Source organism: Microcaecilia unicolor, chromosome 4 (assembly GCF_901765095.1).
Source record: "Microcaecilia unicolor chromosome 4, aMicUni1.1, whole genome shotgun sequence".
Lineage (NCBI taxonomy): Eukaryota > Metazoa > Chordata > Amphibia > Gymnophiona > Siphonopidae > Microcaecilia > Microcaecilia unicolor.
Window position 1 is genome coordinate 95,341,861 of NC_044034.1, and position 20,868 is coordinate 95,362,728.

Below are 20,868 nucleotides of genomic sequence, written 5' to 3' on the forward strand. Positions count from 1 at the left end.
CACCACTGCACTAACCACTAGGCTACTCCTCTGAGTACAAAGCAACACTTCCTCTGTGTACTTCACAAGCCAGTATGTTTGAAAATATAAGTGAGATTAAATAAAAATGCTACCAACACAAAACACAATAAAGAACGACAACAAGGATGCAGCAAAAGCTCATAGGCTTGCGTGCTATGTTTTGAGTGTACTAGATGACGGAGAAGAAGAAACATAGACTTACCTAAGTGGCTTCAACGTTTGACGTCATCCCGGTTCTTGTTTTTCTTCACCCTCTTTAATTCAGTAAGTGTTGTTCTGGGCATTTCAAGCCTCATTCTGATGCTCCAACAGCTTCGCTTGTTGTCTTCCAAGCCTCGTTCTGGTACTCCATTAGCTGCTCTCGTTGTATTCCAAGCCTCATTTTGGTGCTCCCAAACTTCGTTGTCTGTATATCTTGTCAGGGTGTTCCAGGCCTCACCCTGGTGTAGTCACCTTTTTCTGGTAGATGATCTTTTCTTTCCTTTTTAAGAAGTCTGCAGCCAGCTACCTAGAAGTGGAACTTAGAAGCAAAGGAACAAGGTGTAAGAATAAACGGACTCGTCCGTTGCTAGTTGCTCTGCTCTCAACCCTCTGTCCCCCGTAGCTATTCTTTTGTCCCCTTTCTTGTTTTGCACGATTGGGAAGTAGGCTGATTTGTAAAGACTTCTCTCAGTCAGAAGGAAGGTGTCGGTGAGGTTAAAGGCAGATTGTTCGCTGCAGGGCTTCACTATATTCACCATTTGCAGGAGTGGGATGGGAATGTTGTTTATAATACAGAGACGCTTAAATATCTGGGCTTCGGTGTTGGTGCAAGTGCAATTGAAAAACGGCGTCGGCTTTTGGTTTTGTCTGAAGTAATAACGGGATTTCTATTTTTGGTTTCCCGTTTTATGTCAGTTATGAAAACGCTTTGTGCATACTGTCCAGAGTGCATTCGAATGCATTTTGTTTAAATGTGACAACGTGTTGCGTTTCTAGTGCTGGGGGGAGAGGACTGGGGAAACTTGCTTTTAAATCTTTTTTAAGTGGTTCGCAGAAGTAGAATGCTTAACTGACCATAGGGCGTCAGTATGACACTCGGGCAGTTCAATTATTTAACTGTAATTTCTTAATTTTTTCTATTTCACTTCTTGTAATGGTGATGTTTATGTATTGAGGCTGTATTAACTGCCTTTGGGGTCCTATTTCTAAGGCACGCTAATGAATTGGCGTGCATTAACTGCCATGTTGCAGCCTGCAAGTCAACAATAGGCTTTATGGAATTTAGCACACGCTAAATCTATTAGTATGCCTTAGTAAATGGACCCCTTTATGACGGGGATTCTCGCAAGGTGGTGTACCGCATATATAGCTTGATATACAGCTTACAGTTTTGTTAGACCATGGCTTCCTAACGCAAGCTTAATGTGTATCACGGCTCTCCCCTTCACCCGTTATTGGGGCCTAGGCCGCCTAGCAAAGAAAAAGACAATACATGTCTATCAGACTGTTCCTGAGCAGCTTTCCACCATCATACACTGCTTGGAAATGACAGCCTGAAACCCTAATGCATGCAGCTCCTGGGACACCTTGACACATGCCTATTACCTTCCAGAACTTGTTAATATGTAAACAGAATACAGCACATTAAAGAAGTTGATTTATTACCATGATGGTAAATTATTTACCGTGTTGGGTTTTTTGGTGTCAAAATTGTTGGGCTAGAACATTTTTCACTATCAGCTTGCGTGGGACTTGCTACTCGCCACCTCCGAAGCTAGGCTTAAGCAGTGGGCAGTTCTTGGCAAGGTGCGACATGGACAGTTCAGGCCCAGCTTGCATTGCTGAGAGGAGCAGGCAGAATTTAGTTTCAGTTGGGCAATTTTTTTTTTACTCAGTCGAGAGTGATTATATTGTTTTATATCCCCCTGGGGGCTGAGGTTTATGACCCTTGAAAGCACTTTCTCAGTAAGTGAATAGGCATCACCTTTAACATGTTTGCTAATGCTCTGTGCAGATAGAGAATGACACTGGGACAAAGTTTGTCTCCACCCCATCCCTGTGGGCTCTGGCCTCATTTGCAGAAGCCTTGAACACTTATGAATTTATATTTAAATCTTTAAAAGTATAAAAAGGAACACTATTCTGTGCAACTGTTGTTTATAAATCACAAATAGAAAACGATAGCAACAAGCAGCTTTAATAACCCCCACCACCAACCTCTACCCTTCTAACCCCAACAATAGCTGATTTCTACTACCCCAAGGAATCATAATCCACTCTTAAAATATCCAGAGGTACAAAATACAACCTGCTGTGTATGCCCTAGCGGGGGAGAAATATGCCCAACAAAGCACTGTTAATTAATTTTTCATTTATGAATGAATAATAAGTCATCCGCAATCTCAGGATTCAGGCTAGCTGTCCCGTCTTCCACAGTCCTTTGTGTAATAGAAAAGGGCTTCTTAGAAGATGTGCTGGTAGAAGGAATGCACAGGATCCCCCGTGCAAACTTTGCCAGTCAGAGGCAAACTGACAGTGATCTGAGCTCCCGAGCAGTAAAGGTCATTGGGGGGTCGCCAGTGCCCCCCACCACCACCATACTGCTGCTCCCTCCCATACACTACGGCTCCCCTCCTTACTGCCGCAGCCACTGCCCTTCCCAGTCATACCTTGAAGGATCCTGGTGGTCTAGTGGCTTCGGGGGCAGAAAAGAACCAAACTCTTTCCTGCCCACTATTGCTATTCTGCCCGGCAATCCCGTGTTTTCAAAATGGGTGGCGAGACTTCCTGCGGTAGTCTCACGGGTCTCGATGGTTTTGGCAACCATTTTTAAAACATGGCGGCGCAGTGCCGGGGAGAATAGCAGCAGTGGTCAGGAAAGAGTGTTGTTCTTCCCTGCCACTAGACAACTAGAGCCCTTTAAGGTGGAACCGGGGAGGGCCCACTTAGGCTTGGGGGGGGGCTGTAGTGTGCGGCAGGAGGTGTGACTATGGACCGAGGGTAGGCATGCCCTCTGCAAATCGGGTAGCATAGACACATTGCCACGGGGTTAGCGTGGGAGCCCTTAGCGCCTACAAAATAGGTGTCGTTAAGGGCGCCTGTGGTAATGGCCACACGCTAATTGTGAAATTAGTGTGTGGCCATTAAAGAAAAATATGGAAATGCAACCATTTTTCCACCATGCTGAAAGTGGCCACGGTGCATGGGAAACCCACGTGCTGACTACAGAGCCAGCCACATTTTACCGTGGCATAGTAAACGGGCCCCAAAATAACTTGCATAACTCTGGATTCCCCTGGATCTCAGCCTTCTAACGTACTGAGGCACTTTACCACGTTCTTCCCACTGAATGCTCCACTCACATGGCTGAATCTGCGAATGGGAAAAGGGGAAAAACACTATTCTATCACATAATAGAAGTGTACACTTTCAATTTAAGGGGTTGTTTACTAAAGCTTAGCTCGAGTTATCTGCAGCAGGGCCCATAGGAATAAAATGGACCCTGCTGCAGATAACTCGAGCTAAGCTTTAGTAAAAGGCCCCCTTAATTTGTTAACCTTTATTTCTAGCCATATATTGTAGTCTGCCTCTAATATCAGCCCTTCAATCATGTCGGTTCGGTTATTTGAGCGTCCTGCTTTTGTCTAATGGTGTTTAATATTACTACCTTGAGGGTTCATAATATTTCATTTATCACTTATGTGGCCCTGGTTGCAGTAGCAGGGTTGTTTATCTTTATAACATCTAGTTTCTTTTTCACTGCAGGTTAAAAAGTTAAAATACTGCTTATACTTTATAGTCGACACAGAGGATGGTGGCACCATTATAGACAGATTATTATTGATGCATAAGCTTTTGAGGTTAAAATTCGCTTCAAAAAATGGAAAGCTTTGTGTTTTGGAAATTCATCTGCAGTGAAGAATAGGTCTTTCATCGATCATAAAATTATATAGATTTTTATCTGAGGAGTACATTAATTTACACTAGTAAAACTAGATGAGATGCAGTTTCCTTAAATGTATATAAAATGGTGACATATTTAATAGTAAATTGTGTGTATTGATTATTATTCTTAAAGGGCCTTAAAAAAATTATTGTTTAATTTATTTCTCTGGCTCTATGTATAATGTCTCAAATCATTAAACCTACAGTAACCAAATTTTCAGGATAGGAATTGCTATAAAGATAAACAACCCTTCCACTGCAGCCAGGGCCATGTAAGTGATAAATGAGATATTATATATATATATATAACACACTTTTGCTAGGGGCCTGGTGGGAGGCGGGGCTAGTGCTTGGCAGACTCCTACGGTCTATGCCCTGAAAATGGCAGATGCAAATCAAGGTAAGGTATACACAAAAAGTAGCACATATGAGTTTATCTTGTTGGGCAGACTGGATGGACCATGCAGGCCTTTTTCTGCCGTCATCTACTATGTTACTATCCAGCTCATTTTCGAAAGTGATCGCCGGCCATTTTCCGACATAAATCGGGAGATGACCGGCGATCTCGGAAAAGCGGCCAAATCAGTATAATCGAAAGCCGCTTTTTTGGCAATATCGCCGCTTTCCCGTCGCGTCGCCGGCCAAAGTTCAAAGGGGTGTGTCGGCGGTGAAGCGAAGGCGGGACATGGGCGGGTATGGGCGTGGCTACCAGATGGCCAGCTCTCGGTGATAATGGAAAAAAAAACGTCGATAAGCAGTATATTGCCGGGTTTACTTGCTCTTTTATTTTCACGACCAAGCCTCAAAAAGGTGCACCAAATGACCAGATGACCACTGGAGGGAATGGGGGATGACCTCCCCATACTCCCCCAGTGGTCACCAACCCCCTCCCATACTAATAAAACAAAACTTTTTTGCCAGCCTGTATGCCAGTCTCAAATGCCGTACCCACCTCCATGACAGCAGAATGTGTTGTATCCTCCGACAGCCTTTCCCTGGTTGCGATGTGGCTCTCGGGTGAGTGTGACACCTTTTCTGTTAGGTGCCCTGCAGTCATATTAGCAATGCATTGTGGTGGATGTAGGGTACTGGGCTCTACTCCCATGGTGCTTTTCCCCCCTGCTAACTGGGTGAGAGAGTGCCCTGTTTTGTTTCTGGTAGTCCATTAGGTAGTGGCCATTTTTGTAAGCCAGTTTTAGATCCCATTCATATGTTACCCACGTTAGAGAACATTATTACCTTGAATGTGGCTGAAAGAGGGCATTGTACACCATTCTGCCAGCTCTGACCTACTGCTAATCTCAGTACCAGGGAGACTCTTTGCCAATGGGGCACAACCTCTGATCTGCAGTTAACTGTGAGTAAACGTGCTTATTCAAATAAAGGACTTTTTCAAAGAGATTAGTCTTCAGGTGTCAACTGGTGTGCCAAGGCTATACAGCAGCAACAAGTCCTAGAGGCCTGCGTGTGTGCAGGTCCCTGGAGCACGTTTAGTGGGTACCGCAGTGCACTTAAGGCAGGCGGACCCAGGCCCATACCCCCCTACCTGTAACACTTGTGCTGGTAATGGAAGCCCTCCAAAACCCACTGTACCCACATGTAGTTGCCCCCTTCACCCCTAAGAGCTTTGATAGTGTTGTACATTTGTGGGTGGTGGGGTTGGGGGGCTCAACATCCAAAGTAAGGAAGCTATGCATGTGGGAGGTTTTTCTGAAGTCCACCGCACTGGCCCCTAGGGTGCCCAGCTGGTGTCCTGGCATGTCAGGGAGACCAGTGCGCTATAAATGCTGGCTCCTCCCACGACCAAATGCCTTGGATTTCGCCGGGTTGGAGATGGCCGGCATTTTTTCCCATTATCACTGAAAAACAAACCCGGCCATCTCAAACCCAGCGAACTTCAAGGCATTTGGCCGGGCTAAACCATATTATCGAAAAAAAAGATGGCTGGCCATCTTTTTCGATAATACGGTTCCGGCCAGCTATAGCGCCGCTGCCAACATAGTTCGCCAGCAATCTATTTGGCCGGCGACGTTCAATTATGCCCCTGCATGTTACTCTGTCAAACTTAAAAGTTCACCTTTCTCTGTTCTGTCTACTTCTTGTAGCTTCATGGTCTTTACAGCTATCATTATCACAATAATTAAGTCACCCAAAGCACAGTAACTTGTAAGTGCATGGAGCATTTCTTAACAGAGATAGTTTAAAAAGAATCCAAAAGCATTGTGAGATTTCCTGCAAGCACCTGCTGGAGTACTCGTGTGCATGCATGTGTGCTGACTAAGCCATGGGTAGTAATGGCATACAGTCAGAATATTAAATCTGCTCCCCACATTGCTGCTTCACTGTGCGGTGGGACCCAAATGCACCCAGAGGAAAGATGCCTTGGGTGTGCACGTGTTAGTGGTGAATGAGTGGCTCAGATGCCCAGTTACAACCAAGTTCTGATGATGTGGTTCCAGAAGATTGAGAATGGAGGATGTTGCCCTTGTGGCTTGAAGAAGAGCCTCAGCCACTGAGATAGAAGTAGAGAGGTGAAGGTTCTGGAAAAAAATTGAGTGGGTTTCTCCCCCCTCCCCCCAGTTTTCTTTTCAGAAGCTAGAAGGGGGAAAAAAATCAAACTTTGTTTTGAAATATTTTTTCTTAATATGTGAAATACTTTTAACGACTTGTTTTTAAAATATCTTACCCATCTCAGTAGTGTGTCAATTTTGCTAATAGCTATAAATGAAGATGAACAGTAATTTAGATTCTAATTGTATTATAGTCTCAAGCAAAGTATTGTGTTCACTGGATGAACAAGTTGTAGGTCTGTGGTGCATGACATTTGGTCTTGCACCTCTCTCGTTTATGTAGCTATCACAAGGGGTTCACAGGGAGCAGGAAAGAAACACCTCTCCCCAACCCCCACTCCTGAGTTTCTTTGCAAGGGTAATTAATCCTTGTCAACCAGAAACGGTGGGATTCATGGGGAAAGGGCATAGGGAGTCAGTGGCTCAGCTGCTTGGGAAGGCTAAAGTAGAGAGGGCCGGGTGGGACCTGAATCATAGGAGCCAACTTTTCAAAATTATTGGGGGTGCTAAGCCCAATAGAAATAACCTTTCCTTGGACACATACAAGGGATTTTCTCAATATTGGGGGTGATCAAACATCCACAGCACCCCCAGAATCGGTTCCTGTGGACTGAATCAGTAAGTGTTTGACAACATGCAGACAACAAGGTCGGCAAAATAGTTGCCGGTAATACTCTTTATTAAATTCTGATATTAGATATGTATCAGATGCCAAAGCATAAAGTGACAAGAAAATTACAGTGCACACTTCAGTAGATATAGATAGGTCTCTTAGGCAATTGATTTAAAGCGGATTGAAAACATTTGTAAATGATGCCTACGCCTCCATAGAGACCTACAGCCAGTTTGCTGCCGCCTCTCTCTCATCTCTCCCACCTTGCCCTCAGCCACTCTGCTTAGCTTTCACACATCCTACACCTCACTCATTCTCACACATCCCACTTACCCTCAGCCTGCCTAGCTCTCTGACAGCTTGTTGATTTTGTTTTCTCATGAGATTGGGAGCTGTAAGATCAACAGGCTCTTCCCTCACCTCAGCACACATCAGATCTGCAACATTTTCTAAACCTCTGTCTGATGTAATGACAAACTAAAATTATGTTTAATTTTTATGAAGACAAGCCATAAACAAACTATGCACAAACTTGCGCAAAAACACCTCAGCCTTACCATATCATAACAGCACCGAAAAAGCAACAACCTTATGTGTGAAAAGGCAACACTAAATATTACAGCGTGCCATAAAGGAGGACTGCTAGAGATGTCTATGTAGAAACTATATGCTAGCAGAATACCCTAATGTTATAATCTTTAGGGGTCCTTATACAAAATGGCGGCACCTGTACTGCAGCTTTGCCACATTCAGATCTGGTACTGCCGCTGCAGGAACCCGACAGAGTGCCTGCTCTCAAAGCGTGCCATTTCCAGCGCTGGGGGTTTATTTGGTGGTAATCGTGCTGCACTGGACCTAGCCCGGTTACCGCTGGGGTAGCGCAGGAGCCCTTACCACCTCCTAAATAGGTGATGGTAAGTGCAGTGGTAAAAGGGGGCTTGCCACTCGCTGACGCCACTGCAGGGCCCTTTTTACCAAAAGTTAATAAAAAGGGCCCTTGGTGCATAAATGGAGGAAGGTGAATAGTGGAGTGCCACAGGGATCTGTACTGAGACTGGTGCTGTTTAAAATATTTGTAAATGGTCTGAAAATCGGAACAAGTGAGGTGATTAAATTTGCAGATGACACAAAAAACTGTTCAAAGTTGTCAAAACATGTGCGGACTGTGAAAAATTGCAGGAAGACCTTAGGAAACTGGAAGACTGGGCATCCAAATAGCAGATGAAATTTAATGTGGACAAATGCAGATTTGAAGTACATTGGGAAGACTAATCAAAATCATAATTACCCGATGCTAGGGTCCAGCTTAGGAGTCAGCTCCCAAGAAAAAGATCTAGGTGTCATTGTAGACAATACAGTGAAGTCTTCTGCCCAGTGTGCAGTGGCAGCCAAAAAAGCAAACAGGATGCTAGGAATTATTAGGAAAGGGATGATAAATCCAGGGCTTTTTTTGAGGGGTACTTGGGGGTACTGAGTACTGGCACCTTTTTCATTGCTAAAATTTTCCCATGGACCCCAAGTTTCAATGGAAGCACTTAGGCTCTACATACCAATTCTGTCTTGTCATACATTCTGTGACTGGCTGCAGGGGACCTGGCTATTGTGGGGTGGGTCCCTCAGCGATCACCCCGAAGGGTGGCCTAGGATTTGAGTACCGGCACCTTTTTTGCTAGAAAAAATGCACTGGATAAATCTCAAGACCAAGAATATTATAATGCCTCTACATCACTTCATGGTGCAACTTCACCTTCAGTATTGCATTCAAGTCTGGTCACCATATCTCAGAAAAGATATAGTGAAGTTAGAAAAGGTTCAAAGAATAGCAACCAAAATGATAAAGAGGGCAGAACTGTTCTTTATATGAGGAAAGGCTAAAGAGGTTAGAGCTTTTCAGCTTGATAGATGGCTGAGGGGGGTTAATCCTGAGTGGTGTGGAACTGATTTTCTGCCAGGAACTTGTGACCTGGATTGGCCATTGGTTGAAGCAGGATACTGGCCTAGATGGATAATTGTCTGACCCAATATGACTATTCTTATGTTCTTAGTAAATTAGGTCCTTAATGCTCAGTTGCACAATGCTGGCGGAAGTCAATAAGCTGGCTAAGCTCTCTTCTCCAAGAATACTGTCAGCTGCATGTGCCTTAGATGACTGCCTCTTTTTTCTACCTCATTATGGCTTAGGTCCCTAGCAGTTCCTCTCACACCCCTCTAATATCTCCTTGCTCAATTTCTCACTCTTGCCCTCCCCCCCCCCTCCCAAAAAAAAAAAAAAAAAATCTAAAATCTTTCTCTCTGAAGCTTCCCTGTCTTCAGAAATCTCCCTTTCTCAATCATTCTTCAAAAAGGCTCAACATTCACCTTTTCCAGCCAACTAGTCCTCACACCTAGTTCCTCCCAGATTCCACTTAGTCATCCCTTCTCACCTGTCTGCTAACATTGCTGAAGAAATAGGATCTCTTGCAGTCTACACCATTCTCTCTTTTGAGTTTTTGAGCCATGTATGGGAACGGCCACACTTATCTCATGGTTTGACAAGACTGAGACTTGTTGCATTGCTCAATCTCTCCAAAGTCCAGTTTTAACTAGCAGTGAACAGCTGTTCCTCAGCCACACTGATTATGGTATCTGGAGCAAACCTAAAAAATTCTGGGTACCATGGCTCAATTTCTAGGCTCCCTGATAACACTGGTGCATGGAAATTGTAAGGTCTTTGTTCTGTCCCCTGACAGCCTGGCACTAGATATAGTGTGACCCTAAAATGTGTTAATGCCTTCACTGCTATTCTTACTCCTAAAGATATTGATTGCTGCAGTCTTCACTGCTAAGATATGTGTGTGAGCAATGCATTGTGTGTAATGTAGTTCGCAGACAACGCAACCCCACTTACCTGTCTGTATAAGATCTGTTACTACTAGTTGTGATGCTGCTTAGATCACTCCTCTGTCTCAGCCAAGCTTGGCTTCTTTGTTTACGTGCCATCACTTCCTGGCCATTCTTACTATCTCTGTCCTGAGAGGTCAGCCAGGTATGACCTTTTCCTCCAATCAGGGGCTGCCTCCTAGAGCCGCCCTTGGCACTCGAGGGCAGGCTTTGTCCCTATTGGCCTTTCTACTCTTTCCTTTCTAAATCTGTATGAGCTGGCTCCGCCCCCTCTGCCCATGAGGAGGACAGTATTCCATCTTGCTCCAGGACAAAGCAATGATCCTGTTGTAGCTCTGGAAAAGCACTAGTCTTTTCACCCTGAAAATACCCTCCTAAAAGAGGGTACTTCACTCCCAAACACCTAACTACGAGTTGCCTCTATCTGTGGAACTACTTTTCTTATCTCTGTAACGAGCTGATCCTGGTTAAACTTCTACCTTCTCTCCACTGATACAGCTCACAAACTACAGGGTTCCTTTGTGCTTATGAACATCTAACTGTGAGTAATCATCTATGGTGTTCAATAAAGGAACTTCAGAAAAGAACAAGAGATTTAGGTGTGTTGATGTGCTAGGGGTTTATACTTCAAGATATTGAGACTTATAGCTAAATAACTCTTAAGAAACAGCTATACAAGTCTCGAGAGACTTGACAGTCTTGTGTTTTAAGAGTATGTTTGTCTTGCCATTTCATCAGATGTTGAGACAAAATACCTTCATACATTCTGCTGTTGGAACTGATTTGATCCTTGGTAGGTATGCCAGAGGACTTGTCTGTTTATACAACCTTTGAAGAAGGTGGGAGGAAAGTAAATTAAAGTAAAGGGGGAGGGATATTTTCATATATGCACAAGCATATAGAAGGTTACTTCATAAGCGCTGGGTTCTTTTTTTAGGTTGTGATACTAATGGTGTCTTAGCGAGAATCCAGTTTTCTTTAGGAGTAGCCTGACTGCTAGAATCTCATGCCTATGCGACAGAGCTGCTGTTTCTGTGAGTCCAACTTTGTAGGATAGTATTTTGGACTGCAGTTCTGAATAACTTCTTAACCAAACTAAAGAAGCTCTGTTACTGATATGTTAGACTGTAAAGTGTAATCAAGTGGCAAATCAGTTTAAAGGTTCATTGTTGACATTACATATATCTAAATCGTACTGTTGACTAAAAGCCAATTGAATATGTAATAATAAAAGCTTTTAAGGTCTTGATTATTGGTTAAGGCTTAGTAACACTTGAACTGATAGTACACCAAAGTGCTGCTGTCTCAACTTCTACTAATAATATATAAATAGCACATTCGGTGTATAGAGCAGCAGACAAGATATAAATCAACTAGTTGCAAAGCTGCTGCCTTAGAAGCTTATAGGCTTCAGCCTTAGCATGGGAGGTTAAATGACTGGCTTTGTATCTAAGACTAAATAGCTTCTCTTTATATTAACAGATTTGCAGAAATGGCACTGAAACAGGTTTCAAGCAATAAATGCTTTGAGGGTTTTCAGAAGGTGTTCGAACATGACAGGTAAGCATGGGATAAAATACAAAGTAGGTCTTGTAGTTGTTCTCGCTGGTTTTATTTATTTATTTTTGGCAAGTTAGACATGCAAAAGAAATTTGTTGGACTCAACGTAAATGAGCAAAATCCAGGACATCAAAATTTTATGCTTTGGGCAATTGCAAGGGGAGTAGACACTGAGGAGGAGGTGGTAGTGCAGGGTAAAGAGAGAAACTGGATACCTCAGCCCTAGAGTGGGGTAAATATGATGTGGTTCTAGAATCTTAAGTATTCTAATTCTCTGTGGAAAAGCAAAGTTGCTTACCTGTAACAGAGGTTGTCTGTGGAGAGTAGGCTTTTCTGAGCATGTGCGGTCCTCCTTCCCCTTCAGCCTTTCCTTTCCATGGCAGAGGTACGGGTAGCGTCAGTCAAAAAGGGGGTAACGGAAGGGTTTGTGTGACTGACATATCTTGCTGTCCACTGGGAACCCCTATTTAATTTGATTCTTACAAACCTCACCATACACTACAAAGGGAATTTTGGTATATAAATATTTTTTAATACTTCTTGCCATCTAAAATGAATAAACAGCAGATTAATGTTACTAATAATGGAGTATCTTTTGATGTAGCACAGAACTGAAATGCAAAGTGTGGTATGTAAACATTTTAAATACTTCTTGCCATCTAAAATGAATACAGCAGATGAATGTTACTAATATTGGAGTATGTTTTTTGATGTAGCACAGAACTGAAATGCAGAATGAGATTTGGAATCTATCTCCCACCCAAAGCAGACACCAGGAAGTGTCCAGTGCTATACTGGCTTTCAGGTATGTACTCCTGGTTTTTGTTTATCAGTGGTTCAGATATAGTAAAGCTTTAAAAAAATTGCATAAGAAAGAATTAACTACAAGTATATGCAATATTTCAGCTGTTGGTATAGAAATACTTAGTATTCTCAGTTATATTCTATACCATTTGTGCCTGTTAAAATATCTGTGGTGCTATAGAAAAGAACTAGATATGATAAATATTTTGGATAAGCATGGGTGCAGAAGATTACCTTTTTGCTTGTTGTATTTTTTTTTTATTTGTTGGGGAGAGGGGAGCTTTGCCCCTTTTTCTAGACCCAGCATAAGGGTTGGAGAAGGAATCTTATCTCCAGTAATTGTTACCTCTGAGTCCTCTTCTAGGCCCAGCATCAGATTCCTTCAGCCATCCCTCCCCTCTGTCCAGCATCACCCCTCTGTGACCCTATCCCCCCCCCCCCCCCACCCGGTTTCCTGGCTTTCATTTTTAGGGAAAGGAATGGGGATGGGATTCGATACATACCACCTTTCTGTGGTTGCAGTCAAAGCAGTTTACATAGTATATTTTGTAGCTGGGGCAGTGGAGAGTTAAGTAACTTCCCAATGCTTATGCCACTGTACTAACCATTAGGCTACTCCTGCACTCTACTTTTAGGTTCAGTTTTTTTTTCTTCTCATTGCTCTAGAAGCAGCAGTCACAGTGGAGGCTTGGTCATTATCCCCGAGATTCAGTATATGGTGCCTTTTTCCAAGCTATAATTGAAGCATATTCTATAACATTGCAAGTAACTTAATTGGTTAACTATCTAATCAGCGCTGTTAATTGGATGTTAACAATTATCAGCACTAATTGGTATTAAGATTTATACGCACAACTTGCTAAGCATATTCTGTAATGTGTGCATAAATTGTAAGTTGCATAGTTAAAAAGTGGGCATGGTTATGGGAGTGGAATGGGCGGGACATGGGTGTTTTCTAAAATCTATATGCATTCTTACAGAATACATCCGCTCCATGCCTAATTTAGGCATTGGGATTTACACCAGGTTTTAGTTAGCATAATTGACCGCAACTAAATTTAGCTGTGCGAAGCAGCACTCAGCATATTCTGTGACATACACATACATTAAAGCGTACTTTGTAGAATCCAGTTTGATTTCCGTGCAGAAATCAAGGTGCGATATATAGAATCTAGCCTTATTTGCAGTGACATTTCGTGGCTGGACTTAGAACCCAACTAATGCGGATCCTAAATTGTCACTGCGATGACTCAGCTTAATTGGAGTGGGGAGTGGAAGGGATATGAAACAGTGTGAACAAAAAGTTATGAATGAAGGTTTATGGCCTCATAATCCAATAGAAGCCAGCTGCAATTGATTCAGAAGCCCGAAAGACAATTAAGCCCATAGATATAGTCTAAAGGTGGAATGAGTGTCATCAACTTACACTTCTGTATGCGTTCCTGTATAATAATAATAAAAAAGACAATAATAGTCCTGAGAAGAGATACTGAAGGCAATGAAAAGGTAATGTTTCCTAATATGCTAATGAAACGAGAGGCTGTACAAAAACTTTTTTTTTTTTTTTTTTGCAGCCTGAAGTACCAGCATTTGGGGGGAAAAAATTGTAATGAATGTGAAAAAAGAAGTCACATGATTTTAGATGGAATGTTCTGAATGGAATGCTCCTATTTCTTTTTTTTATAGGATTGACCTGCACAGAGCAGAATTTCATAACAAAAGCAGGGCATCAACAAGCTGCAGCTGAACATGGTCTCATAGTGGTGGCACCTGACACTAGTCCTCGTAAGTGCTGTGTTGATAACTCTTTTGAAGGACAGTTCTGTGATTTATGCTTTTAAGAGCAGAAGTTAGCTGAAACTAACGTTTTGTGTTTGAAATCACGTAGCCATAGAGCTATGATACTGAGATACTGTAGTGGTGTCTTAGATGTTACTGGGAACTGAGATGCTCCTTCTCCAGACCCCAGATGTCCAAGCGCACAGTGCAGCCTGTGGCTCATTGGAGCTGCCTTTACCAAAGAATGATTATGTGTATGCTTATAAGCTGATCTGTAAGCTCCATGAAAAGAGAGGCAGGATGAGAAATTTCTATTAGGTTGTGCCCATCTGCCAGCAGGTGGATTTAGAGAGCACTAATGAGCTGTGCCATACTAGCACCTGTGCATTAGAACTCAGCCAGTATTCTCCATCTCCAGCAGGCGGATAGACGTTCCCTGTCCAGCTCTGTGACTCTCTCATTGGTCTCCTGTCCAGCTCTGTGACTCTCTCATTGGTCTCCTGTCCTGTTACCAGGTTCAGTTGAGTTGGCTTTGGGGTTGAGATAGTGCTGTGCCTTAGGTATAAACCTAGTAGTGCTAGGTCCCTCCCTGCTCCCCCATTACCACTTCTTTGCCTCTGTTCTTCCCTTGCTAATTTTCTGCTGCCTCTTAAAAAAACAAAAACGAAAAAACGCTTTACCTTAGCGTTTCTCTGAGAATTAGCTTTGATGTGGAAAGTTACAGGACTTTAGAGTGCCTTTAAAGCAAACGGGCTGGCAGAGACAATCTGCAAACTGTAGTAGAGCATGGCTGAACTTTTAAAAAGCTCGTCCCGCTTTGGTAGTCAGCTATCGCCATCAGGCTTGTGTAACATTTGTGGTAAATTGGCTGAATTACAAATTCTGCCAAAATTTTAAAATGCTGGAACTGGCTCACACAGGTCAGGGGTGCTTCCTCACTGTCCTTTTTACCTGAATTTGCACTCTTTTATATCAAGCTTTCCTGTTAAAGAGCAAACAACCTATTTCTCTTACCCCTGCTGCTTAGCCTCTTTCCGAAGAGAATCTTTCAAAAAATAGGAAATTGTCTGCACTTAAGGTGTTGGAATAGCTTTCTCCTTCATCTCCTCAAGATTCTGAGGAAATATTATCAATAATTTCTGAGCGTTCATTTTCTACTGATTTGTCTGAATCAGATATGCCTGGTACGGGGAGGGGGGATGATCCCACAGCAGCTAGGTTATTTCTTAAAGAAGAACTCCCTTTATTAATAACCAAAACTACTACTGCTCAGGCTGTGTCCTCAGTCCATTCTATAATGTCTGGTACAAAAAGACCCTCTAAATCTTTTCACATTCATGAGGCTATGAGGAAACTCATTGTGGCTCAGTGGGACACTCCTGACTCTAGTCTAAAAGTGACAAGGGCTATGTCTAAGCTTTACCTCCTTCTATCAACTGACAGAGCAGTTTGTTTTGCCAAAAGTAGATGCCCTAATTATGGCGGTCAGACAAGTATCCCAGTAGAGGATGGTGCTGCCCTTAAGGATGTGCATGACAACAGACTGGAGTCCTCATTTCCAAATAGCAACTTTAATTTCCCAAGCAGAAGTTTGTACCTCTTTTGTTGCTAGAGCTTCTTTTTGTTGGGTTCAGCAGTTGTCTGCCTTAGATTCTCCACCTGACTTTTTGCCTTCTTTGGAAGCAGCACTGTCTTACCTTGCAGATGCTTTGATATTCTGTGAGCATCAGCTAAGTCTATGTCCCTAGCAGTCTCTGCAAGAAGATGTCTTTGGTTAAAACATTGGGCAGCTGATGTAGCGTCTAAGTCTCGTATGGCTAAATTGCCTTTCAGGAGCAAACTTCACTTTGGTTGTGACCTAGAGAAGATTAAGGATTTAGGAGACGTTGAAGTTCAGCACCTTCCTGAAGACAAACCTAAACTGAAACCTCGGTCCCGGATGTCTAAAGCCTATTTCAAGGAAGCCAGGCATTACAGACCAGGAAAACTGGCTCTTATGCTCAAAAATCATGTTTCCCAACAGAGTCATTCTTCCTTTCAAGGAGGTAAAAAAGCTTTACCAACCTCTTCGAGACCCTCTACCTCTGCTCATCCCTTTTAATGATGGGTACGGGGTTCACTCCTTGTTATAGGAGGGCATCTTTCCCATTTTTACAAGGAGTGGATCACCATAACTTCAGACTTGGATGCCATTCATCAGGATTACAAACTAGAGTTCTGCCAACCAATCGCAGATATTTTCTTACAATCCCCTTGCAGCAATTCCAGTAAGTTTCAGACATTACAAGAGAATTTGCAGTCTTTATTACTCCTCAGTGCAATTCAGCCAATTCCTCCGACAGAGAGGAACAGGCAGTACTCAAGTTTTCATTGTACCAAAGAAAGGAGGTTCTTTCCATCCAGTTCTGGACCTTAACGGTGTGAACAAGTCTCTCAAAATCCAGTACTTCAGAATGGAGACCTTCAGATCGGTCATATGCTCGGTCCAGCCAGGAGAATTTCTTACCTCTCGAGATCTCAAGGAGGCTTATTTTCACATTCCAATTTGGCCTCCTCACAGGAGATATCTTCAGTCTGTGATCCTATGGAGTCCTTTTCAATTCATGGCAATGTCATTTGGACTAGTGACTTCCTCACACACTTTCTCCAAAGTAATGATAGTGGTGGCGGCCTTTGTTCACAAACAAAGTATTCAAGTGTACCCTTATGGCTTGTCAGTTGAAGCTTCAGAATCAGATTACCACTCTTTCTTCCCTGCCCCACAGCATGGGGTAAATTCTAGGGTCTATGGCGGCCACTCTGGATGTAATCCCATGGGCCAGTTTCCACATGCATCCTCTTCAGTCTTCACTGTTGAGCTGCTGGTCTCAGAAGCATACCAGGAGATGGTACCTTTAACGCACCAAGCCAAAATGAGTTTGAACTGGTGGCTATATCCTCTGAACATTCAAGCAGGACTTCTATTGCATACTCCGAATTGTTGTGTCCTCAGTTCAGATGACAGCCTGTTCAGTTGGGGGTTCATTGTCTTCAACCCACTGCACAAGGTCGATGGTTGGATGTGGAAGCTTCTTTATGCTGATGACACCCAGCTGTATCTCTCCACACCAGACATCACCGCGGAGACCCAGGCCAAGGTATCGGCCTGCTTATCCGACATTGCTGCATGGATGTCCAACCGCCACCTGAAACTGAACATGGCCAAGACTGAGCTTATTGTCTTTCCACCAAAACCCACTTCTCCTCTTCCTCCGCTCTCGATCTCAGTTGATAACACCCTCATCCTCCCTGTCTCATCTGCCCGCAACCTCGGAGTTATCTTCGACTCCTCCCTCTCATTCTCTGCGCATATCCAGCAGACAGCCAAGACCTGTCGCTTCTTCCTCTTTAACATCAGCAAAATTCGCCCTTTCCTCTCGGAACACACCACCCGAACTCTCATCCACGCTGTCATTACCTCTCGCCTTGACTACTGCAACCTACTGCTCACTGGCCTCCCACTTAGCCATCTATCCCCCCTTCAATCCGTTCAGAACTCTGCTGCACATCTGATATTCCGCCTGAACCGATATACTCATATCACCCCTCTCCTCAGGTCGCTTCACTGGCTTCCGATCAGATACCGCATACAGTTCAAGCCTCTCCTTCTCACCTACAAATGCACTCAGTCTGCAGCCCCTCATTACCTCTCTACCCTCATCTCCCCTTACGTTCCCGTCCGAAACCTCTGCTCACAGGACAAATCCCTCCTCTCAGTACCCTTCTCCACCACCGCCAACTCCAGGCTCCGCCCATTCTGCTTCGCCTCACCCTATGCGTGGAATCAACTTCTTAAGCCCCTTCGCCAAACCCTCTCCCTACCCATCTTCAAATCCTTGCTCAAAGCCTACCTCTTCAATGTTGCCTTCGGCACCTAACCTTTATACCTTTCAGGAAATCTAGACTGCCCCAATTTGACTGCCCCTACTTGACTGACTGTACATTTGTCCATTAGATTGTAAGCTCTTTGAGCAGGGACTGTCCTTCTATGTTAAATTGTACAGCGCTGCGTAACCCTAGTAGTGCTTTAGAAATGTTAAATAGTAGTAGTAGTCCATAAACAGGTTGGAGCTCAGAGCAGTCAAAAAGGCTCTTGTAGCCTTTGTACCTCTTCTGAGAGGGAAGCCAGTTCAAGTTTTCTCGGACAACATGACGTCAATTTCTTATGAACAGGCAGGGAGGAACCAAGAGCATTTCTGTAGCCAGAGAAGCTCTCATCCTCGTTCAATGGGTAGAGAAGAACATTCCTCTAAATTCAGCCAGGCGGACTACCTCAGCAGGGTCTCTCTGAATCCAGGGGAGTGGCAGCTTTTGTAGACGGCTTTCCACCTCTTAATCTCTCACTGGGTGTACCAATTCTGGATCTTATGGCATTCAAACAGGACGCTTAAGTAGGCAACTTGAGCGGAAGGAGACATAAATGCTCTAGTATAGCCTTGGTTGACGAAGGGGATTATCTATGTATTTCCCACAAGGCCAATGATAGGCAGGATGCTACACCACATTGATCTTCATCAGGGCCTGATAATTCTAGTGGCACCGGACTGGCACATACATCCCTATCAGACCTAGTGCACCTTCAGATTGCTCCTCCGCTGCGTCTTCCTCAACAAAGAGGACTGTTGCATCAAGGTCCCATTCTCATGGAGGATCCCTCCCCCTTTGATCTTATGGCCTGTCTGTTGAGAGGGTGAGGCTAAGGAAAAAGAAGTCATTACCACTTCAAGCTTGCAAGTGGTTTACTTCTACTACTTACACTAGAGTATGGAGAACATTTGAAAGTTGGTCCAAAGATAGGAACATTTCCCCTTTGCGAGCTTCTTTGCCTCACATTTTTAGTTTTCCTTCAAGAAGGCTTCAAAGAGGACTAGCTCTTAATTCCCTCAAGGTTCAAGTTGCAGCCTTAGCTTGTTATGGTGGCCGTATTCAGAAAATTTCTATTGGAGCATATCCGGATATAGTCCATTTTCTGAAGGGAAACTTGTCCTTCTCTTTGGAAAGTCTGTCAAAAATGGAATCTTGCTCTTGTTCTTCAGGCTCTTCAGAAAGCCCCGTTTGAACCTCTTAGGAAGGCCACTATCAGATATTACATTTAAAAACCGTTTCCTGGTTGGTATCTCTTCTGCAAGGCGGGTTTCTGAACTTTGCAGGGATCCCTTTCTCCATTTTTCAGTTCCTTCTTTCATACCAAAAGTTGTTTCCTCCTTTCATCTAAACCAGACAGTTTTCCTGCATTCCTTTTCCAGGGATGATTACTTCAGATTACTCTTCTGCCATCTTTTGGACATTAAGAGAGTACTCGTGTTATCTTGCATCTACCAATGATTTTAGACACTGTGATCAATTTTTTTTCTCTTTTCAGGCTCACATAAAGGTATGTCTGCATCAAGAGCTAGAGTAGCTAAATGGCTGAAAGAAGCTATTTCTTCACCTTAGTGGGCAAAGCTTCTCCATTAGACCTTAAAGCTCATTCTATGAGAGCTTTGTCTACTTCTTTGGCGGAATTTCGTTCTGTCTCATTGGAGTAAATTTGTAGATCCACTACGTAGTCTTTCTCTCATTTCTTTGTCAAGCATTATCGATAAGATGTGGCGGCCAGATCAGATGCCTCTTTTGGAGCTAAAGTCCCTTCTGCAGGGTTTTCACATTCCCTGCCTAATTGAGGATTGCTTTTCTATATCCCGTTGTCTGGACTGATACTTTGGTGATGTAATGGAAGGAAAAATTAGTTTTTCTTTCCAAAGGATCGGTCCAGAACCCACCCTTATTCTCTCTGTTCAGCATAATTGTTTGTAAATAGTTATACTGTTCCATATTTGGGGGGCACATGTTTTGTCCTCTTTAGATTATTTAGAGGCTGGAGTTTTTTGGTTACAAGGCAGTCTTTCCACTGCTTAGCTATTGAATACTGGCTGAGTTCTAATGCACAGGTGCTTGTGTAGCACAGCTCATTAGTGTTAATCTCCACCTGCTGGTAGATGGGCACAACCCATTAGTTTGGACTGAACCTTTGGGACTAAAGGAAAGAAAATTATCAGGTAAGAACTAATTTTTCCATTTTAATTTAAGCTAATGAAAACATAGGAGAATTTGTTTCTCTCTAAAATACCATTACAGTGCAGTTTGTGCAGCACCTCCTTTTTGCTGATGCAGTATTCTTGTTGGAACCACTAGTTTTGAGCCAATTCATTCTGTAGGTGCCTCTCATTTTTAAATCTTAAGTCTGCCTTTTCGTGATCTGTTTATGTTGAGGGACATGATGAACACATTTTCATTTCTAGAAGGAAGGAAAGTGTTTCTCTTGCTGGAATGGCTTATAAACAGGTCAACGTAGTGTTTATTTTCAGGCTATTTCCCACTTACATAGTAACATAGTAGATGACGGCAGAAAAAGACCTGCACGGTCCATCTAGTCTGCCCACGATAAACTCATGTGTATACCTTACCTTGACTTGCACCTGTCTTCTTCAGGGCACAGACCATATAAGTCTGTGCAGCAGTATTTCCCGCCTCCCAACCACCAGTTCCGCCTCCCATCACCGGCTCCGGCACAGACCCCGTATAAGTCTGCCCTCCCCTATCCTAGCCTCTCAACCACCAACCCCTCTTCCCCCCGCCACCCAATTTCAGCTAAGCTTCTGTGGATCCATTCCTTCTGCACAGGATTCCTTTATG

General features: G+C 43.4%; 1 protein-coding gene across 3 annotated transcripts in view; it reads left to right on the plus strand.

Annotated features, from left to right (window-relative positions):
- Positions 1 to 443: 443 nt before the first annotated feature.
- Positions 444 to 20,868, plus strand: part of ESD (esterase D) — a 38,979-nt gene continuing 18,554 nt past the window's right edge. Inside the window, exons 1-4 of one of the 3 annotated variants that reach the window (XM_030200498.1) lie at positions 444 to 561; positions 11,494 to 11,571; positions 12,288 to 12,376; positions 14,062 to 14,160. In XM_030200498.1, the coding sequence (XP_030056358.1) occupies positions 488 to 561; positions 11,494 to 11,571; positions 12,288 to 12,376; positions 14,062 to 14,160 (340 nt within the window). In that variant the 5' untranslated portion in view covers positions 444 to 487. Of the gene's footprint in view, positions 562 to 10,956; positions 11,046 to 11,490; positions 11,572 to 12,287; positions 12,377 to 14,061; positions 14,161 to 20,868 lie in introns of those variants that run through there. The other 2 variants (XM_030200499.1, XM_030200500.1) reach the window with 2 other exon arrangements.